This window comes from Lycium ferocissimum, chromosome 4 (genome assembly GCF_029784015.1).
Source record: "Lycium ferocissimum isolate CSIRO_LF1 chromosome 4, AGI_CSIRO_Lferr_CH_V1, whole genome shotgun sequence".
NCBI lineage: Eukaryota > Viridiplantae > Streptophyta > Magnoliopsida > Solanales > Solanaceae > Lycium > Lycium ferocissimum.
The window spans coordinates 73,003,928-73,030,053 of NC_081345.1; the positions used below are offsets into that span (position 1 = coordinate 73,003,928).

Genomic DNA, 26,126 nt, shown 5'->3' on the forward strand with positions numbered 1-26,126 from the left:
GACTCTAACGTGAGCTTTTGTTAGTAGGTTTACACTTAACACTTAAAAGAGTTAAAAGACTTAAAGACTTAAAGACATGGGCTTGGACATATTCTTAAAAACATGGGCCTTAAACAATCATGTGAAATAAGTAGACCAAAAAATCAAATTAATGATAAAAGGTATAAAATATTTATAATTATTTACAAAAAACTAATATTATACATATAACTAATTATAAAATTTATGTATATAATTTATCGGTTTGGTTCGGTTATTTATTCGGTTATTTTTTAATAGAACCATAACCAAACCAAATATTATCGGTTTTTTAAAATTTAAAACTAAGTCAAACCAAATATAGATTTTTTTATTCGATTTGGTTAAATTCTCGGTTTGGTTTTGGTTAAAACCAAAACCGTGAACAACCCTACTTACTATGTAAAATGTTTGAATTATCAATATAGAACTCACTAGGCCCGCGCGCTCTTTCATCTAGTTAGTATTAATTAATTAATAATAAGTATTAGGTACTACTCATTTTATGAGTATTTAATTAATATTAATAGTATTATATTGACTAATATTGACATCATTTTCGAAAGGCCAAACCGGTACCTTTCTCAAATAATAATAAAAACGGCATATAGGATTGATGGACCCCTAAATCTAATAATCCATGGTCGACTTGTAAAAAGCCCTAAAAACAAAAACGAGATAGAAGTAGAACTAATCCAAATACACTCATTCTCTAGTCTAGTGTTGATAAAAAGGAAAACCCTGGGTTTTGGTTGATCTCCTATTCTCTTGAATTCAATTGCCATGGGAGCGAGTAGAAAGTTACAGGGCGAAATAGATCGAGTTTTGAAGAAAGTTCAAGAAGGCGTTGATGTCTTCGATAGCATTTGGAACAAGGCGAGTCCCTCTTCTTCTTTTCTTTGATACTTCCCACATTTGATTTGAAGATTACTCTTTAACTTTTCATTGATTGTTTATTCAGGTTTATGACACGGATAATGCCAACCAGAAGGAGAAATTTGAAGCCGATTTGAAAAAGGAAATAAAAAAGCTTCAGCGGTATAGAGACCAAATCAAAACATGGATTCAATCCAGCGAAATCAAAGATAAAAAGGTACAAGCATTCACTTTCGTTCTGTTTTTCCTACTCGAAAGTAGTTAATTCAATTCTTTCTTGCTTGCTATTTAATTGTCCTTCACTATACTACCAATGCTGCGTATTCACCGGGTTATAAAGACCTACTTTATTACTCTCTCCGTCTTATATGAGGGTGTTTGTCTGGGGACGATGTTTAAGAAATAAAGGAAGACTCTTGAAATTTGTGATCCAAAATAAGCCATAGATATTTGTGTGGCTAGAAAGCATTTCATTAAGGGTAAAATGGGAAGTTTAAAATAAGTTTTACTAATTATAGAAATGTGTTATTCTGTTTGGGATGGACTAAAAAGTAAAGAGTGTCACATAAAATGGGACGGAGGGAGTTAATAGAATCGCGAGTCAGGGATTCATGTTTTCTCAATTTTCACATAGCATGACATTCATAGTATTTTGGCTGGAAATGTTTGAATCACTGTCATGCATTAAAGACCAAATTTCTCCATGTGTAGTGTCAAGCATTTAACCCATCATCGATAAGAGTACTTTAGTAACAACGCACACGAGGATGTGTCCTAGAGGTCAATGAACTAGGCTGAGAACCTTGAGGTTTCATCTTCAAATCCAACGGAGACAAAAATATTAGGTGATTTTTTCCCATTTGTCCAAGCTTTGGTGGACAGAGTTACCCAGTACTTGTGCTGGTAGAGTTAGCAGGTACTTGTGAGATTAGTTGAGGTGCGCGCAAGCTGACCCGTACACCACAGATATAGAAAAAAGATTACTTAGTAACAACCAGTTGGGGTTTGCAAGTATTTTGTCTAAAAGAACTCTGAATATCACAAATTCCTCAGTTTAAGTTGATTGACATCAAAATATTAGAATGATCCGGACTTAATTATTGTTCTAAGGAAAAAGAAAATACATGAACTACAAATGAAATTAAAAAATGTATAAAAATCTCCAGATAAGATTACAAAAGTCTAGGAGAACCAAGTTAAAGCTATTTGTTCAGCAAGTATAAACTACTTCAGAAACATAGACTGTTTCTCTTTTGATAATCATGGTGTCTGGGCCAGCTTGCGCGCACCTCGACTAACTCCAGCGGATAACTGCCGCCTCCCACCAACAACAGGTACCAGATAATCCTGCCCACCAAGGCTATGACAGATGGGAAGAAAGCACCTAGTGTTTTTGTCTCTCCTGGGATTTGAACCTAAGACGTCATGGTTTTCAACCCACTTCATTGACCACTGGGCCACACCCTTGGGTGTAAAAACCAAGATTTTTGTGATCATTCAATTTTGTTGGTCTTGATCTTAACTTAAAGAATAAGGTCTGACCTTTTGTGATAAGGTGCTGTCCATGGGACATCGTGTGTGTGGAAAAGTTTGGACCATAGCCACTTCTTTATATTGTGTCAACTATGCTAGAAATAATGACGATTTCGATCCACCTGTCAACCTTTAGTTTCTACCTTGGTCCTGTTAGACTTGAGGTGTTCATTTCTGTTTTATTATCATACTTGAGCGAGACGTGAGTTCCCTATGTTGGTGATAGAGATGGTTTTAGAGAGAGAGTGTCCTATGTGGTTGTTGATTATTTTGCAGACATTTGTTTAATCAAATTTCATTAGAGGCGGATCCAGGATTTAAATTTAATGGGTTCAGCTATTAAGATTTTTAGCATGGAGTTCGTTACAATGTTAAATTTTTTGGTTCAGGTTTAATATTTGTTGAGATTTTAGTAGGTTCTTGCATTTATATTTGTACTTGAATTTCATATTATTTTAAGACATTGCATGGACAAAATAAATCTACCTATTATGCTGCTTTTTTAGAAGGAGAGGGGAAGTGGTGCAGTTTTCTGGGTGGGAAGCAAGTGGCGAGAGGTGTGTGGTAGGGAGAATTGATGGAGAAAGGGAAAGATAAGAAGAGAAAATGGTACCATCGAGAAAATGTTACCACCAAAGGGAACTAGGGATTTGTCTTGGGAGAAAGCAAGAAAGTGAAAATGTTCAGTCCTTGTCGCAACTAAAGCTTGGTATTTAAGTGGAGAAAGGTAGAGTGTGAGACAAGTTTCAAACCGTGCGGCACAGGCCCTCGTAGATTTTTCGGTTTTTAAAAAAAGTGAAAATGTTCTGTATAGGCAATTGAAATAGAACTATTACTAATTTGCTAAGACATATTGGTGTAGTTATTTTGTGAATGACTCTTTGTGAAGTTTTAGCTGGTGTTTATTTTTCAATTTGTACTTCGTCTTCTCCATATTAAGTGCCTTAGGTGATGAGCATGGTTCTTAAGATTCGAGTTAAAATATTGTATATGTATATGATGAAGATGTTTTTGTAATTGTGAACAAAGTTTTTTATGATGATATGAATTTTTACTGATACACTCTTTTACAGTATATAGTTATGCTTTTTTCTTTCTTTTTGTTGGTTAGTAATGTCTTATCAGCATTAGTTTGAAAAATGTAATGGCTTTCTGCCGGACAATAGAAGGTGGTTGACCACACTGGGTATGTTGTTGTTGTTGTTGTTTAAATAGAAGGTGGTTGAATTTTCTTAGTTCTGACTTTGAGGTTGTGGCTGCCTTTTTTGCATCAATGCAGTCATTTACCTTCTATGTGATCATATATACTACTTTTTGTTTTGTCATCAACAAAACCATGCAATTTCATTTTACCTCTTCTGGTTTTGCTTATTGACATAGGTAAGTGCGTCATATGAGCAAGCGTTGATGGATGCTCGTAAGCTTATTGAGCGTGAAATGGAACGATTCAAAGTCTGTGAGAAAGAAACTAAGACCAAAGCATTTTCAAAAGAAGGCTTGGGCCAACAACCTAAGACGGTAGGCATTGATCTGCAACTTTGAGGTCACCAGTTTCTGGCTCTGGATGTTTTGTTTTGGTTCGTATTTTTTCGTTTCCACTTTCCATGCTAGAAGTTAATACGTACCATTTGAAAGAAATTCATAGAAAGTGACTAACTGTTTCAAGTATTTTCCACATTCCAAGTGTGCACATTTAAAAGCCCAATACTAATTTTTTCTTAGGAAAAGATCTTTAAAATGGTATTTCTTAGACAAAAGAATTAAGCATTAGAGAGGAAATTTAAGGACTAAAACTTCCACCTAACAAAGTTGCTTTTCAGAACTAGGATTGTACTACAACAGTTAATCAAATTTTGTATTATTCTTGACAACAGTTAATAAATTTTTCCATCTACCATCCGTAGATGCTTCGTTGAGTGCTGGCTATACATTAAAGAAATAGTGATGTCTTTTATCAGCCATTAATAAAGGCTTAGTGGATGGGAGGTCAAACTGATGCTTCTTTTGTTAATTTTAGTTCTAGCTTTTGCTTTATTCCATTATAATTTAGTCCCTGAATAAGTTCAGTGTCAACTTTGCATTTGATGATGTTGTACCATTTTCGTTCTAAATGTATTAGTTCTGACTTTGTGTTTCATTTTGTTCTTCCAAATTTGTCAGGACCCAAAGGAGAAGGCTAAGTCAGAGACAAGAGATTGGTTGAATAATGTGGTATGAACTTGAGAATCTACCTCCTTTACGTCTTCAAATGAATTACTTTTTTCAAAGGTTTTATTGGTTCAAAAATTTCGGTTACATTTATCGTTGTGAGATATCTACACCTAGTTGGGTCTCTTTCCATCTGTTTATCTTCCAAAGGTAGAACAACTTCTCTTTCCATCTTCTTGTCTTCCAAGGGTAAAAACTCATAATTTAATTTTCAAGGAAGCAATTTCTATTTAAGGATAGCACTCGGAGGGTACAATGGATGAGTAGTACAACCCCAACTATATGCCTCTTTGCATAGTAGCTACATGTGAAAAGAATTGAGGAAATTAACCATTCTATCTACTTCCTGTATATTTTCATTTTATACTAAAAGGCTAACTGGCTAGAGAGTTAAATCATCTATGCTGTAAGCTACAAAAAATTTTCCTTTTTGCCTTCTAAGTATCTCTGAGTTCTTCCACTCAGTCAACGATATAGCCGCTAGTATATAGTACCGCATCCACTATCTGTCTTCGTTTGATGAATGCCATCTGGTTCATATCCACTAGCTTGTCGATAACTTGTTTCAGCCTTTCTGCCAACATCTTTGCTATGATAATTTTGTAAATGCTCCCAATTAGATTAATTGGCCTTAAATCTTTCAACTCCTTTGCTACGTACTTATTGGCAACCAATGCAATATAAGTGGCAGTTATACATTTAGCAAAATATTCACTCTCGTGAAAGTGATTTAACACTTTCATTACATAGCCCTTGGTTATTGTTGTACAGGATGTAGATGCTTTTGTTAGACATGATTAGGGAATTGCACAATTTGTAACTTTACTTTTGCACTTGCTTAGTGCTGATCCTTATTCTAATAAAATCCTTATCACTCATAAAAGAGGTATCCCTTGATTATTGTCCAGCATTTTTGATAAAAAACCATTATCTGGACCTAGTGCCTCATCCCCTGGTTTTTTTTTTTGTCAAACTGGAAAATTTTATTTAACCAAACTGAGCTTTGTACACCAATGAGCTATTTGGACTTTAAGCTAATTCCTATCTACATTAGAACTATCTGCAGTGGACTAAAAAGAACGCTACGAACTATACAATTTAACTAGGAAAACTGTCGAACTGTTTTTTTTTTTGAACAGTTAACATTTCTATTTTCTATTATGAACAGAAAAAATACACCAATAGTGTACTTCAGTAGTAATTACAAGTAGTAGTCACAAAAGCAAAACCTACCACCTATTCCTTCATAAGCTATCTAAAATCTTAGCTATGTCCTCTGCCTCCGGAGGGAGTTCATGAATACACCAAAAATAGAAAAACACTAGACAGTTCATTTTTTAACTTCTGGAAAGTGATACTTTTATTTTCAAAACATCTTTGATTCCTCTCCTTCCATATTGTCCACCAGATGTAGGCCGGGACAATCTTCCATCTCTCCCTGTGTCCTGGCAGATTCCCATCGCTGTTCCAGCAAGCTAGAACTTCAACTGTACTCCTTGGCATTGTCCATTTTAGACCCTTCAAATTAAGAAAAATCTGCCAAAGTTGTTCTGCCACTTTACAGTGTAAGAAAAGATGATTAATCTTCTCTGCTTCAGTTTCAACAAAAAAACATCTGGAACATAGTTGACGACCCCTCTTCATCACATTATCTTGAGTTAAAACAGCCTGTCTAGCCACTAACCAAGTGAAACATGCCACCTTGTAAGGAATCTTAACTTTCCAAATCAACTTCCAAGGCCAGAATCCCAGTTGAGTATATCTGTTATGAATGCATTTGTAGGCTGATTTGACAGAGAATATCCCCTTCTTTTCCTTCAACCAAACTAGACTGTCCACATTAGTGGAAAAATCTTTGAACTGCTCAATAGTGTTGTAAAATTCTGTCAACCTTTCCACCTCCCAGTCATTGAGCAATCTCCTAGAACTGAGATTCCAACCAAAATTATCCCTAACTTCCAAAATAGTTGCCATCTTCTGTTGGTTCAAATTGTAAATCTCAGGGAACAAATGCTTCAAAGATTATTGACCAACCCAAACATCATGCAAGAAATGTGTTTTCCCTCCATTTCCTACTCTAATCTTGGAGTTCTGCCATATTTTGGGCCACAAATTCCTGATGGATCTCCACAAGCCAACACCATAAGGACTCTTCACTTCCTTGGTAATCCATTGATCTTCCATCCCATAGCTAGATAGAATAGTTTCTTTCCACAAAGACTGTTCCTCTGATGCAAATCTCCAGAGCCATTTCACTAAAAGTCTCTGGTTGTGAATTTTCAGGTTCTTAACTCCCATTCCACCTCTTTGCTTGCTGGAGATGAATTGGTGCAAGTCTATCCACTGTAGCAAGTCTTCTTTGTATTGCCAACCAAAGTATGAATTGGTGCTTTGGGATTACCCCCTGGCTCATGCTCAAGCTCTTCCATGCTACCTTCTGGTACTGGGGTGTAAAGAAAAGATAAGCACCCTTGATGCTAAATTTCCCTCTTGTGACCATTTTACACAAGTCAGTGATGCAGTTATTATGAGGAAACCAGGATCTAGCATCAAATATCTTCCTGACATGCCAACAAGCTTGTGCAGGAGTCTTCATCGTTGTGATATCTTGTCTCTTTATGTAGAAGCTATGGAGCTATTGAATCCAAAGAGTGTCTTTCTTGAGTGCCACTGCCCATAGCATTTTGCAGATTGCAGCCTTATTCCACACATAGAGATCAATTAAGTTCAAACCACCTGCACTCTTTGGTTTGCACATAGTTTCCAATGCGACAAGTGTCTTTCTTGAGCTGTTAGTACTCCTGTCCATAGAAAAGTTCTGCAGACAGTAGTAGCCATTTTAATCACCTTCTTAGGAAGTAGGAAGATCTGTCCCCAGCGAGTTTGCATCTCAAAGAGAACACTTTTAATCAATTGTACTCTACCACTATAGGACAGAAATTTGTTTGACCAACACCTGATTCTGGCCACCATTCTTTCCACCAGAGGCATGCATTGTTGTATTGTAATCTTCCTGGAGGACGGTGGAACTCCCAGATATTTGAAAGGCATCTCACCAGAAGCAAACTTCGTATCTGCATATCCCCTGGTTGCTTCCACTAGTTCTTTCTTTTATGTGGAGCCATTCACTTTCATCTCCATCTAGACTGACAGTTCCTCGTCTCCTCAATCTGATCCCTAATTCTTGGATTTTGAGTATAAGGTCTTGTAACCAAAGGCACCTGATTTTTTGTGTATAAAAGACTTACTCATAGTTTGCTATCTTTTCGATTTCCATTATCAGGTCTGCTTTCTGCACCAACTCTGAGTTTGAGAGTGGTCTAGTTTCTGCCTGTCCATCCATTTCAAATAATTTCTGTAGCACTTTTGATTTCCTCCTCTTCTTGTTGCAAAATACATCTAGTCCTGTCAGTCAACTCTTTTAATATATTCATTTTGTTGGCGAGTTTGAGTTCAGGTCTTCCGGCACTTCAAAACCATCCTACCAACTTCTTTTCATGTCCATAAAGCTCGTCTTCCAACCACATTTAAAGTATGCCCTCCTTTCGTGTGCACAATATAACATTAGAGGGCTATGATCTGACACTACTTTTGGAAGCAACAATTGTTTTATGTATTTGAAATTTTATATCGACTTAGTCAAGAATAAAAAGCTATTTATTCTTCATGCTATGTGTGATTTGCCTCTTGACCACGTAAGTTCTCCCCCATCTCGATGAGGATTAACCAGCTCCAATTCTTGAAAGAAGTCTGAAAAGTCTGCCATAATCCTTGAGAATTTCTTATTGTTGCTTCTTTCATTTGTATAGCTTGCCATGTTGAAGTTGCCACATATAACCCAAGGTGTCCTTCCCAGAGTTCCGTACCTCCTTTCCTTTCATGTAATGTGGTGCATAAATTCATGTTAGTTGCCAATTTTATCCAGTAATATTTTTGAACTTGGATGAAACAGAATATTGTCCCTTAAGACAATCCAGCCTGTTCCAATTCCTTTTGTTCCATACTATTATCCCACCTTACTACCGCATACTATTATACCCATCTACTTGCCCAGATTTGTCTCGCCAGTCACCTCTCTATTTGACCATCCGGCCTTCGTAGTTTCTTGTATACAATAGAAATCAGCCTTCTATTTTAACATCGGCAACTTAACAGTCCTATGTTTAGAAAAGTCATTTAAACCTCTTGTGTTCCAGCTTGATATTTTTGTCTTCATTGCAAAATTCTACAACTCTTTTTCCTGCTCTCTTTGCTGCCTGTCCTACTTCCAAAGTTGACGTGGGACTCCAATTTCTCTAATTTCTTCCTCCCTTGTTGAGCTTTTTGTTTATTCGGTAGTGGAATTGAATTTCTCCTGGTTTCAACCTTTTTGATCTATTCTCAGTAAGAGGTCTAGGATGGATTTCTTTCTCGAAATTCATCATATAAGCAGTTACTTGTTTCTAAAACAGTTTTGTGATGCAGGTCATAGTATAGCAATCTGAATGCACTTCCTGGTGGTCTCTATCTATTTTTGGCATTTGATATGCTCTTATATATATGAGCCCCATGTCCTTAAAATAGATGTCGCTCGTTCTTTGTTTTTATCCTTGTATTTGTGCTTTCACTAAGAGGAATATCTCTCCATATCATTAGCGGCGACCTTACATTTTCTGAGAACACTGTTTTTTCCTACTTCAATCCTAAGAAACCAGAAAGTAACCGGTGCCCACAAATAACAGATGATCATATTCCAATTCTTACCTTTATACTCGTCAATCTCGAAAAGGGGATTTCTATCTGTGACAAAAGGTGTATGCGTTTCTGATAGTTCTATCTTGGTGCTCTAATAATTTTCGAAATTGTTTTGGGGCAGGTTGGGGAGCTCGAAAATCAAATTGACAATTTCGAGGCTGAATTAGAAGGACTCTCAGTTAAAAAAGGGAAGCAAAGGCCCCCAAGATTGGTAAGAGGATGTAATTAAGTATGTGTATCTTGCATTTGGCTTACCGCGATTGATTAAAAGCGACTCCTTTTATGTTTTCTATAGGTACATTTGGAAACATCCATTGTTCGGCACAAGGCTCATATAATGAAGTTAGAGTTAATTTTAAGATTACTGGATAATGATGAATTGAGTCCTGAGCAAGTAAATGATGTCAAGGATTTCCTCGATGATTATGTGGAACGTAATCAGGTTTACTACTTCATACAATTTATTCCTCGTGTGTGGTGTAGGTTATTATGAGGAAATCAAATATAATTATCACTCTAACCTGTTAATTAAAATGGAATTCTGATGTGTACTTAGGGTTTCTTTTGAAGTATTGACCTCTTTTTGGCATATGATATTACTATTGGTTTGGACTGTATTTTACAGGAGGATTTTGATGAATTCAGTGATGTTGATGAGCTTTATAGCACTTTACCGCTGGATAAGGTGGAGTCTCTTGAAGATCTGGTTACCGTCGGTCCACCTGGTCTTGTCAAGGTAATATACATCCAGATTGTCATTTCTACTTTTAATTTCTTTCTCTACCTAAGTTATTTATTTGTTATCTTTGATGTTTTGACTGATATATTTGTCTCTTTCTCTATACCAAAATAATACGAAAGTCTCTCTCTTTCGTTTTTATTAGATTTCAAAGGAATTGAGGATCATTTTCTTAATTTTAATGTATAGGGGTAGGATCGTTTTGATCCTTATTATATGCCATCCCTGAACACAACTTGTTCTTAATGTTAGGCCAAAACCCTAAAACTAAAGGAAAACGCAAAAGTCTTGTTACCTTTTACAGTGAAAAATCAAAACAAATGTAAGAAGCGCTCAAATTAGCCTGATATAGAGAAGTGAGAAACAGAGAACCCTGTATCATTTCTAGTCTTTTAGCCCCAAAATCAGTCCAAAGTCAGACGATTTGCTATTATTGTGCTTGGTTATCAACGACGTTGATCAGCTCTGCATGTCCTGCTCTGGTGAGTTTTCTTGATCTGCTGGATTTTGGTTCCAAAGCTCGGGTGTTTACTTCTAGGGTGAGCATGAGATTTTTAATCTGCTAAATTCTGGGTAGCACGGAATTTTAATTGATATGTATAAGAAGCGGATATGATGTGATCCGTTACTCATGAGTTGCTTTGATTATGTTAACCTGAAGTTTTTTGCTGGCTTATCATGAGTTCCCACTTGAATTAGGCATTGATGGGTGAATGTGGCCTGTCGCCCCTTCTATGTATATTTATTATTTGCTTCTATAATCTTCGACACTAGACAGTGGGTTTTAGATGCATATTGGGAATTTCAACGGGCTCAAGTGAAGATTTTGCAGGTTACGGGTTTTACGTCGTGATTTGTAGATCTCGATGGGCTGCGGGTTTTGTGGTTGATAGCAAGCAACAGTTGGATAATGTTTTTTGTTTCGGACGTGATCAATATTGGTCAAGCTTAGCAAGACTTCAATATTTTCTGCCTTATTTATAGACTTGGACTAAAATTGTCCACTTCTAATAAATATTACAGACCGTTTGTGTTCATGGTATGCATCAAGGACCAAAATACTCCTACCCTTATATGTCAGGGACCATTTGGAATTTTTCTTTATAGCCTATAAATTTCCTTATCAAAAAAGACTAAACCTATAAATCCTCACCTTTTATTCCGGGAAAGACTTTTGTCATTCTGGATCAGAAAAACACATTCAGGTCAATAATGTATGTTGTACTTTGGAATGCTCGTCATGCCAATAACATTCCACTTTATCCACGGAATCTGGGGGGTGACATTATCTGTTTGTTATGGATAGTGGCAAAGGATGATATGGGCAATATACTTGACAGGGGTGTGTAGAATTGGGGGTGGAGGTCCAAGAACTTCATGCTAGAATAGTGTTCAAATGAGATGATGCATGTTGTGGCTGGCCTATTAAAAAAAAAAAAAACAATGCTCATTTTGGTGGCTGAATTGATGTCTATGCAACAATATATGTAGCTTCTGGTTGTGATTGAGTGTTGTGTTCATTCTAGCAAATGGAAAAAGTTAGAATAAAGAATGATTACAAAGAATATAAGAAGTTAGGTGGGTCTAACAGTAAGGGATGGTATGAAACATAGTACTTACAACATTAACTTTGAAACATGAACTCCACATTACATTTAGTATATACCTATGTAGTACAACATCTGGGCTTGGGGATTAAACTTTGCATTACTAAAGCAACATTTGGTTGCTGGTATTACACTGTGCATTACGATTGCTGTCATAATTATTGTGGGGATTTATGTGTTTTTTATGGGGATTTTCTTTTTAACCGAAAATTTATCGAGGATTAATGATGCACGGTTCGAAACTCGGGGGATAATGGCGCTACCCCTCTAGCCTTCTCAACTTATATACCAGGATTTTGTCGAACTCGTGCTGCACACCTAACTCACACATCGCGAGGTCCGCTCTTACCACTAGACCAAAGCCCTGGGGGCTATTTTATGCAGACGTGACGTGGAATAAGAATACATAGATTAACAATACGCGGATAAGAGTAGCTAAAGCTAAAAATGCCTTTGAAGTAGGTAATCCCTGCATAACAATCTATTGCTATTCATAGTTAACAATTCTTATAATTTTTTTTGATTGGTCGTTAACAATTCTTGTATTATTGTTTTCCCATGATTTTGCGGGATTAAAGCCCTATGTATAATCCATTTCGTTCCAATCTTTTCAAACTAAGCTTGAGTGTCACCATGGCTTGTGCTCCCAGTTCTATGCAACTTTGCTCAATCTCACTACATTTCTCATCATCCATCTTGAAACGTCTTCCTTTATTTTTGCTTCTTGTAGTGCATATTAAACATTGTCTATGTGTCACAGTAACATCATAATATCCACAACGTTTACTAATATGCCTATGTTCCTAATGTTCGAGTGGGTCCTCATTGCTGTTGAATCTCCTCTATCATTGTTCTATGCTATTTCCATCTATTGATTCATTGGTAGGTCGTGAACACAATTTATCCGCATATAGTTATCATCTTTGAACACTATCAGATCGAACCGGCCGGGGGCGAGCTCCTGTGGAGTGAGTCTAGTGCTTCCATCATCATCTTGGTCTCGACCTTGTTGAGCTCTCCCTCATCGAAAGTTCCTATTTTGCTGCCTCTTCAATCGTCTCCGACTCCTCCTACTCTTTCTAGTTGCTAGATTTCTTGATTTATAACACTAAAAAGCTATCGGCTTGGTCAGGCATAGAATTAATTTTAGGGTCGATGATGGTTTGCAACATTTGCTCCGTTTGTGCTGGGTCCCCTATTTCTTTTTTTGTCTTTGGGTTCTGATTTATGGGCCATGTTTAAGAATACTCCATGGTCGGATGGCCCTTTATTATCTCTTAAATTCTTAGTAGATTTGAATTTTGAATTAAGACCGTTCGATCTCTGTCGTGTGTCTGTTATCTCGGAAGTGAAGAAGAACGAAGCTGCCCTTCTATCACCTTTAACATCTTTTTTCTCCATCCCCTCAATGACATTAAGATTTCAATGAGTATCCCAATTCCAATCATGTTGTATTGCCAATAGCCTAGGTGGGTAGTCTGTATTTCAGTTGGCCTACTTCCATCACTATTTTAGTTCATAGGTTTTTCAGCCCTGTGCTCTCTTCCTTGCGAGGAATCGGCCACATGTATCGTCCTGTTCACAAAATAGTGAGTCTGACCATCTGGATCTTGGTTCAACCTAACATCAGGATCTTGTATTTAGCAGCTTAATCAGTACAAAGAGCATCAAAACCTATGTTGCTCGGATACGAGTACAGGTATCTGATACAGGTGTGGATCAAAAGGTCGAATTCGTCATAGTGTGAATTTTGAGACTTGGGGGTATGGATCTGAGTGCGGATAAGGGTGAGAGGATACTACTACCCAATATTTAAGAATAATATATATGACCAATTAGTTATTTACTATTGTTGAAAAATTAACTTATTATTCGATTGAAAGGTTATTTAAATCCATTACTACTAATTAAGTTAAATGAAAAATTTCTACGTAATTACAAATTGCTAATAGAGTATTTTATAAATATAGCAATATAATATATACATAATAGTTTAAACGGAGAATGGCATTGGTTATTGTTATCTATTTATGCTTCTTGATTTTTGTTATACCTAAAAAGCAAAAAGTATTTGTGGTAAAATTTAAATTCGTTATGAACACTTAATATTTTATTTATAAGTTATCTTGTATAAAAGTAAATTGTTCTAGTATTTTATGTGAACATATATGAGATAAACCAAAATCAAACCAAATACATAATTAATCTATATTTCTTGGCAATAGTAGTCAAAAGCACCCAAGACAGGTTGATTAAATCTAGTGTGGAATCGTGTTGGATGACACAAGGTCGGCAAAGATTTTAAAGGATCTGCCGACATAGATCAAAACTCTTTGACTTAGTTGGAGCTGTAAAGCACTAAAGCTTACCTTATCTATCACTATAAGGGAAGAGACAAGGTACGCCTTAATTACATGGATGGAAGTTTTCTCCTATAATCTCTTGAAATCAATAGGAACTTAACTAAGAGCACTGCACACTATAAGCAAAGGTTCTATAAAAGCTATACAGACTACTAGGGATTAAGACTTTCTTGTTGTCATTAGGTCTGAGTATAGATAAGTGTAAGATTTAGATAGCCTTCAGTTTTAGAGAAACTTTAAGTTCCTTAAAAGACGAACGTTTTACCACTATTGGAACGAGTTGAGTCCAAATAGAGTGAATTGATAGATAGAGGTGATTCGCCTTGGCAGCCACGACTTATTTGGGTAGAGATAGTTGTAGTTTATGCAAGTAACAGTTTCTTTCTCTAGTATCTTTTGGTTTTCACGTGCAATACTATGTGCGCCTTGACTAATTCAATTTGTATTTCAAAAGAGTAGAGGAAAGAAACTCTTGGCCCATCTATGTAGGGATGGGCCATACAGCCTCTACAGAAGCTGTAACTTTTTTTTGGTTTTCCAGGGTGTCACTGTTGCCAGTGCGGTTTTGAGTGTGAAAAGTTCTCTGGCCTCTTCACCTGCTCAAACATCGGTATGGTTTACTTTTCTTTCCTTTTCTCTATCCTCTTTTTCCCGTGGGCTTTTGGATGGGAAGATTTGACCGTAGTCTGTTACACATCTTTCTTCCGATGCTAATAAGGCAGGCAGTGTTTATTTGGAAGGCTAGAAATATGGTTCTGACTTGTAACTATTCCCTCAAAGCTTGATACAATAATTTTGGTCATATAGAGTAGTTCACTTGGTACTCTTTGTTTTGTTTTTGTATGCATTTTCGAATTGATTTTCCTCTTATGTATTTGTTCCGATTTTGTCTCTCACTACTTAGAAGTTTTATTGCGTTTTTAAGGCAATGGATATCCTTAGGAAATTTTTCCAGCAGAGTTGGGATTATAAGCAACTCTTCTATTAATCTCTGAATCTAAGTGGAAAATATATTTACAGAAATAATTCGTATTATATCTGTCTTTGTCCATTTAATTAAAAATATGATAAATAATTTGATTTGCCATAAGATTGGGTTGGAAACTGTTTAGCATTGTCAAAAAAAAAAAAAGGGAAAAAAAATGGGTTGCAAAGAAAATGATGCATCTGTTAAAGAACTTATTTCAAAGTTCGATTTATTTTACAGTTACCAGTTTCAAAAAAAAAAAATAAAAAAAAAATGAAAGTTTGATCTATTTCATCTAAAGGAGGATCTTTCTTAGGAAGTAATAATTTTATTGATTAGAATTCCATCTACAAGTAGTGTAAAATTAACTAAAAATAGACAGCTATTCCCCAAATGTATGGAATATGTTCCACCCTTTCAAAAGCTTTTCTATTCCTCACCAGAGAAATAGGTCCTGTTCCTCTCCTTCCAAAGGACCCACATGAGAACTAATGTATCTACATTCCATGTCCTGCGTATCTTCTCCTACTTCCAGAGGCACAGCTATTTAGCATGTTCTTCCTGACATCCGCATTGTCCACACTGTATGCTAAATCGGCTCAAACCGTTACACAACTGGGTGGCAACTTGACAATGTAGTATGAAATGGTCGATGTCTTCTCTCAAATGTCTCAACATGATCTTCATCTCCTTCTGCTAGGTTGTTCTTTAGTTTCGGTTTCTTTTCAAGTTCATCATAGAAACCCATGATCTCTAAATTATGTGATATAAATATTATTACTTTTATACCCTGAGAAGGTCGCAAACATTTTCAAAGAAGTGACTCCTTTGTCGTCCTTCTTATATTGTGTCTTCTAATATTGTGATGATATCATTCCAATTTTTCAAAGTTGAAGACGAACTGAAGCCTAAAGACAGATTCTGACGTAGGTGGCAACGAATGTCTTCTGTCATTCTTAGTGGACTATATCATTTTACTATTCGTGGTTGACATTTGACAACAATCTCAAGTCTAAAAACAAATATTTTCCCTTTTGTGCCCCAAGAACAACACAAACATTTCAAGGGAAGATGTCTGTTCTCTTATCTTGTTTTACACTATTGCAGTTAGTGATTTGCATCCTACTGCCTTAAAAGAGAATAATATGCATCCTACATCTTACTATTAATGGTTGAGACAGTCTCAAGTCTAACAGCAAATATCTTTCCCTTTTGTACTTTTGAGAACAGACAAACATTTCAGGGACATAGAGCGCCTTTGTCATCTTTTTATATTGTGAAGATGTGTTTCCTACAATTCATGGCTGAAGACACTGAAACCTAAAGTAAAAGATGCTTTTTGGGAAATGGATATGTTTTAAGTATGGGAATGTATTAAGAGGCACAATTTCCCCCGAAGCAGGCAGAATTGGAAGGAGCAGGGAGCAGCGTCTACTTCTCAAAGTCTTGCGAGGAGGTGTAGCATGTGTGTATTAGTTCTTATGATGCCAGTTCCTCAAAGTGACCATCCAAAACCCCAATACACAAAATATTTTAGCTCTAGGATCTCTCGCCTTCTTTCTCTTTCTCACCATAGCTCTTTGACGCAACTGTTGAATTGTCTTTGAAGGCACTATTATTCACCTTATCCAACATTTCTAATGTAAGCGCAATACACTTTATTTTCTTGTTTCATTGGCAGACAGTAGAGTTCGAGACCCATTCTTTCCAAGTTTATAGGTTTCCTTTGCTTCCTTGCATTACCGATATAGAGAACTAATTGATGGTTTGCTTTCCAGGTGTCTGTAACATCTTCAACACAGCAAGCTGCTAGTGTTCAGGATCAGGCTGATGAAGCAGCATCACAGGACAGTAGCTCTGAAACAGTTGTAAGGACGCCACCTCCTAAAAGTAGTGCAGTTGCTGCTTCTGCTCCCACAACGCCTGTTGGGAGTCATGCAACTCAGGGTAATAACCATGCTTCAACTCGAAAGCTCTCTGATACAAAAACTTGTTTGTTTATTTTTCTGCTGAACGTCTGGATGTGGTTCCTTGGAACATGCAGGTGCTGCTGCTGCTGCTGCTTTATCTCCAACTAGCATGTCAAATGCAATAAAAGAAGATGATTTGACGAGCTTCCCAGGTCGAAAGCCTTCCCCTGTCCTTAGCGAAACTCCTTTAAGGGGTGTAAGTAGAGGTGCTCTATCTAACCAACCCGTGGCTAGTATGGCACTTGGTTCTGCTGGTTCAGTTACTGGCAATGGAGGTGTAGGAGCTATTCCTTCTGCTTCTGAAGTCACAAAGAGAAATATCTTAGTTTCGGAGGAGAGGCTTGGAAGTAGTGGCATGGGACAGCCTTTGGTATCCCCTCTGGCTAACAGAATGATGATGTCACAAGCAGCTAAGGCTACAGATGGAACTGGTGTTGCTGATGGGGCAAATCTCGGCGATGCTACTGTCATGACTGGTAGAGTTTTCTCTCCTGTTGGTCCTGGTATGCAGTGGAGGCCTGGTAGTTCCTTTCAGAATCAAAATGAAGCGGTATATTTTCCTTTTTATCTTTTATGCGAGCTCTGTGATCACCACTTAAATTTAGACCTGCTTATTCATTTATCTGCTGCAAGGTTTAAAAATAATAATTAGGCTCTCAAAAAAAATATCCTTAGGCTCTCAAAAAAAACTGTTACATTCTTTAAAAAAAAAAAAAAAAAAAAAAACAAGGCTCTCAAATATGTCATTAAATGTGACATATCCTTAAAAGCTATTCTTGACCTTGGAATCTGTTTTACTAGTTGAAAAATGCTTTAATTCATTGTATCTTTGTTTCTTCTGTAACTGGAGAGTTATATTTTAAAACTACGAGCACCTCATCCATGTTGAACTAGAATTCTTTTTGCCTAAATTGATGAGGGATTCTGTCATGAAGAAAATCTGTCTTTCAATATTTATGGACTGCTTTAAGAATTTCTAAGGCTATGTCATGGCATGGTCTCAAGTATGTTTAAAGTTATTGTTTCTCTTTTATTCTGATAACATACTTTGGGGTGTGTGCTCCTACTGTGATTTAATCTTTTCCATAGGTTCTACCTTTTTTTCCTAGACTATTATGTATTCAACTGCTTCAATAGGTATCGTTCGATTTCAATATGTTTCTTGGGCTTTCAGGGCCAATTCCGTGGAAGAACTGAAATTGCCCCTGACCAGAGGGAGAAGTTTTTGCAACGATTTCAGCAAGTACAGCAGCAAGGTCAGAATAATCTTCTTGGCGTACCTCCATTTAGTGGAGGAAACCTTAAGCAGTTCTCGTCCCAGCAACAGAATCCACTTTTGCCACAGGTGTTGTCTAATGTTTGTTCATGATAATATTTTCTTTTGAGTTGGTTGAATTACTTGTTTCCCTTCATTACATGATTTTTTGTTACTTCCATGCCATATTTTCCTTTATCTTTTTAACACACCCTTTTTCACTATGCACCTCCTTTGTTGTCGACCCCCTTGTCTTTCTTGTGAACATTTCCTTTGATAAGGGCCGTTTGTTTTTATTAAGATTAAGACGTCTGAATCTAAATGCATATTAGCAAGATTGAATATGGAATGATTAAGATTGTTTGTTTTTTAATGTCTAAATGCTTATAATTATTTTTATTTAGCGATAAGAAATATAGAATTTAAATAAAATAATTTATATAGAGCCCGTTTGGATTGGCTTATAAGTTGGCTTATAAGCTGTTTTCAGCTTTTTTGAGTGTTTGGCTGGCCAGCTTAAAGTCATTTTGTGCTTAAAATAAGCTCAAAAAAATAATTGGACCCATTTAACTTAGTTTATCTAAAGCGACATAAGTCACAATGTTAACAGCTTATAAGCCAAAAAAAAAAATAAGTTGGACTACCCCAACTTATTTTTTTCAGCTTATAAGCTGCAAACAGCTTTAAGCTATAAGCCAATCCAAACGGGCTCATATTATATTTAGAATCATTAATTTATTATGTAGTAAGGTAATGGTTGTACGGTCGAGTGGTGGTGATGGGTGACAGTGGTATTGGTGGTGGTGGTTGACAATGGTATTGGTGGTGGTGGTTGGCAAAGGTGGTGGTGGTTGGCAGTGGAGGTGGTGGGTGGTGATGGTTGGTGGTAGTGGTGTTGGCAATGTTTGTAGGTGATAATTGTAATGGTGGAGGTGGGTGGTGTGGTAGTGATCAGTATGGTTGGCGGCGGCGGTTGGAAATGATGGTGGAAGTGTTTGCTACTGGTGGCTGGCGGGTGGTGGTTGGCAGTGGATAGAGTGGTGGTGAAAACTCATCAAATCTTTAAATAACCTCTTAATAATGTTAAGATAGTTCAAAATTTGAATGATTCAGATCTATTCAAACCCATAAAGTGGTTAAATCTTAATAAAAACAAATGCACTTAACTGAACCAGTTAGAGTCAGACCACAATTAAGTGCAAACAAATGAGGCGTAAGTATTAGCCTCTGTAGTAGTTGGAAGCCATCTTGTTTCCAATCTACTCACTCTTGTAAAATAATCTTGTGTAATAGAAATGTCTTCTTCTAGCTGAGTCTTCTATAGTTTCTTCCTTCAAAATATGGGAACATGGCTGGTCGTTATAGATCCAGTTGACTTGTTAATATATGACGAAAAATCTTTAATGTTGAAAACAGAAGTACTGTTACTATCAAGCCCTTGTATACATCAATAAGGAATCATCTTGAGTTCATTCCATAGTTCTACATCCGTTGAGAATATCAACTTTATTGTTAATACCATAAGAATTTGCTAATCTGATACCTTAAGAGGAGGAGAATAGTGAGTTCATTTTGAGAATGAACGGAAATATAGTGAGAGTTAGGATAAGAACTCAAGAATCTGCTGCCGTCTTTCCTTATCAATTAAAAAAAAAATAAAAAAATCTGCTGCCGTCTTTGGGCTTGTCGCACTTTATTTCATGTTGCATTGGTTTCCTCCATACATGTATGCTGAACACTTGGTCTTATTATGTGCTCTTATCTGATTCTATTATTTCAGTTCAATTCTCAAAGCTCCTCCGTCTCTCCTCAACTTGGATTGGGAGTTGGTGCCCAAGCAGTTGGTAGTAACAGCATTGCCTCATCTACATCTTTGCAGCAGCAGCCAGGTGTGTATGCACAACTTTTGGTGTCAATTTCTGTCATATGATTGCTTCTGTATTGAGCCCGTTTGGGGCTGGGCTGGGTTGAAATAGAATTTAATTTGCGAGGCTTGATCTGATTTATTTTCTTTTGTTTCCTGTTTCTTTTAAAAAACCAAGTGGATTTCCTTTTTTTGCCTATAAATTTGGATCAATCTTTTTATTATACTTTAGATAAGTAATCTTTGTAAATATTTTTTGGTTTATCTCATAGTTGATGCAAAATCATGAAGAAGGTCCATCTTTGTACCTGCTGTTTCTTTTCTCTGCCTTTACCATTTTGAAATTCTTTATTTTGTTTTTTCCCTTCCAGTTTGCTATTTGCTGTTATCTGTTCGTTTCTTCTTGATAATAAGAAACACACTAGTATTAGTTAATCAAGTAACCATATTTCTTTTGTTTAAGCCTCTTAATTATGTTCCTCGGAAAAAGGGAAGTAAGCTGATGAAAATAATGTGGAAAATACGTGTGAAGACTGCTTCTACTTCGATTTTCTCTGAAGGTTCTTATGTATAGGAATTTGTCAAGTGGTGTTTGGATTTTCATTATATTGGAAATGGCCAAGAGCGGATATATTAATATTAGTAGTTGTGTCATTACTCATTATCAATACTAGAAATTCTATCGAAGTCGATGCATGGGCATATTCTTATGTTAAATGTTCACATTGAATAAATTGCTGAAATTTATTTTAAAGTGAATGACGGTTTAACGAACTAAGATCGTAATTTTTTTCGTATGCTCTTGTCTTGTATATCTTTTGTCTTAAACTATTAGATTTGTCACCCTTGTTCAATTTTTTTGCTTATCCTATTAGCAGAATAGAATCATTGTTAATTCTGGATGAAGTAGGAGAGGCTGCCTGTATCTTCTTCACCATCGACTGATTCACAGTTGCGAAGTCCTAGGAATGGGACTGCGCGGAGGGAGGAGATGATCGAAGTGGTCTATTGTCTAGAAAATTATAGTTGGGAAATAGATCGACTTGTAATAGTGGTCTTCTGCACCTAATGGACAACTGAATGAATTTAAAAAAAAAAAACTACGGTTGTATCTTCTGTAGCATATAGAAGCAAAAGATTGTTGGTAACACTCTTTAATTACATGAATGCTTAAAATGCTTTTATGAATACAATGGTTGCAGATGCGGGTCACTCAAAAGCTGATGAGTTGCAGCAACAACAGATTTTGCCTGAAGATTCTTCTGCAGATTCTGCTGCAAATGCTGGGCTCGGGAAAAATCTTTTGAATGAGGATGATATGAAAGCTTCATACGGATTAGATACCCCAGTGAGTTGAATGTCCTTAACTGATCTGGCTCCCAATATTAAATTGATTAACTTTCTCTCACATGATTGTCGATATAATGGAAGATTGATCTTCAATTTTTGTTGATGACATGTTGATTCCTAACTTTACCGTATTTTTAGTGTCGCTTCAAATTATTTGTTATTAGTGATGTTAAGAGTCCCACATCGGATATGGGATGGTCAATTGTTCTCCTTATATGGACTTGGGCAATTCTCCCCTCATGAGCTAGCTTTTGAGGTTGAGTTAGGCCCACGATCCATTTCTTTACATGGTATCAGAGCCAGACCCATCCAATTCTCTGTTCACCAATGTTGGGCCCCCATATTATATGGTCCACGCTCCAGTTAACGAGGTCTGGGCGTGCAGGGGAGTGTTTAGAGTCCCACATAGGATATGGGATGGGTAATTGGTCTCCTTGTATGGACTTGGGCAATCCTCCCCTCACGAGCTAGCTTTTGGGGTTGAGTTAGGCCCATGATCCATTTCTTTACCAGTGATTTGCAATAACATATCTTATAGGCATATTATCCACTTTACATGAGAGCATGTGGTTGTGTAATAAATTAATTGGCTACTACTCAAGTTTGATTGAGTAGCTTGAATAAACTTTGAAGTTCTGGAGGAGGTATGCTTGGAATCAATAGGCAAAAATAGTTGGGTGCTGAATGATCTAGTAGAACTGGTTTGGCTCCATAGGTCCGTCATCTTTTAAATGGATGGTTGTGAAGGGATATTTCAAGGTGCAAAGGTCATTGTTATGATTGATAAGCAATTAGGATTGCTAAGATGAAGTATGTCTCGAATTCGATGCTAATGAAGTTTTAAGGAGCACCAACTCAACTGATCTCTGTTTAAATTAGATTGTGTGAGAAAAGGAGAATCACTCATATACAAGAAGGGTGTGTTTGGTATGACGGAAAATGTTTTCCTATTTTCTCTTGTTTGGCTGCGCTTAATATCTTGGAAAATGCTTTCCTATGGAAAAAGTTTTCCATCAAAATTTGACGGAAAACATTTTCCGGATTAATAAAAACACACCAAAGCATTCCCCAACCAACCCCCGTACGCCCCTCCTCCACCCCCACCACCACCCCCAACTCACCCCCCACACCCACAAACCCATCCCCACCTCACCCCGTACCCCACCCACCCTGCCTCGCCCCCTCCAAATTTTCTTTTTCGTATATTTTATTTAACTTTTAATTTTTCTTATAAAAAATGGAAAAAAATTCTTATCTCCCACACCCGTGGCCCTACCACCCTCCAATTTTTTTTATTTTAAAATAGTTGTTACAAGTTACTTTTTTTTTTTTTTTTTTTGATTCTTTTACACAAACACAACCGTGCCCCGCCCCCGGAGCCCTCCCTGGCGAGCCCTGCCTCCCAACCCGTACTCCCCACCACCAAAAGTCCGAATTCTAAAACTTCATAGTGGTTTTGCTTTGAGTATATGCAAATGCTCTTAAAATGACATTTTCCAAACACAAGAAAATGAGTAGAAAATGTTACCTTCTCAAAAAAAGATGAGTAGCAAAACCACTTATTTTCTTAGAAAATATATTCTTGGAAAACATTTTTCGTCATACCAAACACACCTGAAGCATCCAACTTTGTTCTTCATAATGATTGGCTAATGTTCAATACAAGTTCAAAGGGCGAAAAAATTATGTAGGAGTAGAATTTTTTTATCTGCTCAATCAAATCCTTATCTCAGTTAGAGGCCCATGCCTGAATGGTCAATCTGATGCATCCATTTCCGCCTGCTAAGACCTGATGCTTGCATTAGGGTAGGCCGTCTACATTACACCCCTTGGGGTGCGGCCCTTCCCCGGACGCTGCGTGAATGCGGGATGCTTTGTACACCGGGCTGCCCTTTTTACCCTTTTCCTGCTTTCTGTAGGTCAAATTAGTAGTGTTTTAGTCACTTGTAAAACATTTCTAGATGCAGGGAGGAGTCACTGGCTCTGTTACTGAAGCATCCCCTAAACCAAGGGATACAGATCTATCTCCTGGGCAACCCTTGCAATCCAGTCAGCCATCTGGAAGCCTTGGGGTTATTGGTCGAAGGAGTGTTGCTGACCTTGGAGCAATTGGTGATAACCTGAGTGCATCGACTGCAAATTCTGGAGGAATGCATGACCAATTATACAGCTTGCAGATGCTTGAATCTGCCTTTTACAAACTTCCTCAACCCAAAGATTCTGAACGTGCAAAGAGCTATACACCAGTAAGCTTAAATACTTCATCCACTGTGCTACTTGGAAAATAAATTAGTATGAACTTATCTTTTGCTGTTGCTACAGAGGCACCCTGCAGTTAGCCCTCCAAGCTATCCCCAAGTACAAGCTCCCATTGTCAATAATCCTGCCTTCTGGGAAAGACTTGGAGCTGATAACTATGGCACTGACACTCTGTTCTTTGCATTTTATTACCAACAGGTGCACTGTAATTGCTGTTGGTTCAGATGGCCTTTTTCAATCTTAGATATCATATTTATCTTGTTCTTTTGTACCTTCTGCAGAACACTTATCAGCAGTATCTGGCTGCTAAGGAGTTAAAGAAACAGTCTTGGAGGTACCACAGAAAATATAACACATGGTTTCAGCGGCATGAGGAGCCTACTGTTGCCACTGATGACTTTGAACAGGGCACATATGTGTACTTTGATTTCCACATCGCCAATGATGAACAACATGGATGGTACGCTACCAGATCAGAATTTCTTCGATTTGATTACTGTATTCCAAGATGCTTCTGTTTTGATATTCAAATGACTCGACTTTCATGGGAATTGAAAATAACAAGCCCATGCTACTGTCTACATTTGGTTTGGTGGTTTTGACGGATGTAAGGTGTTAAATTATCTGTTTGATTTACATAAGGAAAAGAAATGGAGGGAAGGACACTTTATTTAAAAGAACCAGATGAGCTTTTGCTCACTTGATTCTTGAAAGGGAATAGATGGAAATAAAATGAACCCTGGAGTCTTTCAAGCATGGATACAATGTGCCATCTTAGGCTTAAGAGTGTGCTTTTTTAGCACCCAAGGGTGTGACCTAGTGGTCAATGAAGTGGGTTGAGCATCATGAGGTCTCAGGTTCAAATCCCAGCAGAGGCAAAACACTAGGTGATTTCTTCCCATCTATTCTAGCCTTGGTGGGCAGAGTTACCTGTTACCTGTTGCTGGTGGGAGGTGACAGGTATCCCGTGGAATTAGTCGAGGTGCAGGCAAGCTGCCTTAGACACCACGGCTATCAAAAAAAAAAGTGTTTTTTATTCCATTTATTTCTCAAGCCTGATGCTTATTCCTGCCTAATGGTTGATCTTCTTTTTCTTCTTCCACACGCTTTTTTCCATATATTTGGGGCCTCCCTCTTCTTAGTGGCAAACAATCCACAGATGATCTTTTAACCAGGATTTTATTAGTTTCTGGTGTCTGGTTTTGTTATATCTTTGATGCATTCTTTTCTTTTACCTTGGGACGTCCATTAAAAGACAAGGCTGTATGATCTGTCTAATAAGAGCATGTTTTGGACTCCCATTGTAAAGACATTCCTGATTCATGGAGCTTTGTTAAGGCTTACAGTTTTTCTCCTTTTTGGTTTAACCATCATTCCTTTTTGCTCCTAGTCACTCGCATCCATCAACTCTTCTAGAAAAGTGTGCTTGTTTTATCCTTTTCATTTTTCTCAAAATATATCTCCTGTTTCTTCATCGTACCTCGTGTAGTTGTTTTACCTGTTGTCTGTTACCGAGCTACTTTAAAATCTTTTGGATTGAAGGGCAGAAAAAAGGACACGTGAATCTAATATTTTGCTTTTGGATTAATCTTTTGAGTAGTAAAGCAAGGACAAGGAGAGATGGAGGTTTTTTTCTTACTTTGATAAAATTGTCATCATCAGGGCATAAAGCCTTGATGTTAGGGTCTGGCATGACCATAAGAAAATGTCCGACAGAGGGATATTGTCTTTGTAATATCTTTATCCCAAAAGAAAATGTCCATATATTCCAGAGATCAATGCTATGCATCTCTCAGCTCAAGTATATCTGGCTTGCCCTGCAAATGTCCTTTATCTTCGAATGCTGCTGTGGTTTGAAGATTAAATCCCTTCCCCAACCCCGGCCTACTTCCACCCTGATGAAGGAAAAAAAAAAAATAAACGAAAGAGATTAGCAGTATTTATCAGACCGGGCGATTTGGTTTACTTGATATTCCTCTATTTATTGAACTTAACATACGTGACTGTGTTTTCAACTGATTTCATGACTTTGAATCTTTGTACTATTGCTCAGGTGTCAGAGGATCAAGCAGGAGTTCACATTTGAATACAATTATCTTGAAGATGAGCTCATTGTATAGAATATGTTTATACCTAAAACATTTAGTGTCTATGTGCCCTATTTTCTTCCTTTCCTTCTTTAGTCTGTCTAAATATCATGGCTTTATACTGTAGTTTATGTCTTTTCAAGGTGTGTTTAGTTTAACGTTTTAGATGCCTTCTTTTAAGAAACCTGTAGAGATGTCAGGATCCAAGTTTCAATTAGTATCAGATTCACATACCTCCCTCTTCATGATGTTGGTATAAATCCATTCGAGAATAAAAAGCATTCCATCAGCTGACA

General features: G+C 37.1%; 1 protein-coding gene across 2 annotated transcripts; it reads left to right on the forward strand.

The window, feature by feature from the left end:
• Positions 1-656: 656 nt before the first annotated feature.
• Positions 657-26,126, forward strand: LOC132053641 (general negative regulator of transcription subunit 3). 2 transcript variants are annotated; one of them, XM_059445739.1, is made up of 17 exons: positions 657-894; positions 980-1,111; positions 3,808-3,945; positions 4,588-4,638; positions 9,491-9,580; positions 9,665-9,811; positions 9,995-10,105; positions 14,620-14,688; positions 16,824-16,991; positions 17,098-17,565; positions 18,190-18,360; positions 20,051-20,158; positions 21,330-21,482; positions 23,446-23,730; positions 23,807-23,941; positions 24,025-24,203; positions 25,797-26,126. In XM_059445739.1, the coding sequence occupies exons 1-17, from the start codon at positions 802-804 to the stop codon at positions 25,861-25,863; spliced, it is 2,565 nt and encodes an 854-aa protein (XP_059301722.1). In that variant the 5' UTR covers positions 657-801; the 3' UTR covers positions 25,864-26,126. The 2 variants fall into 2 exon arrangements, with proteins under 2 accessions (XP_059301722.1, XP_059301723.1); XM_059445740.1 differs by lacking the exon at positions 14,620-14,688.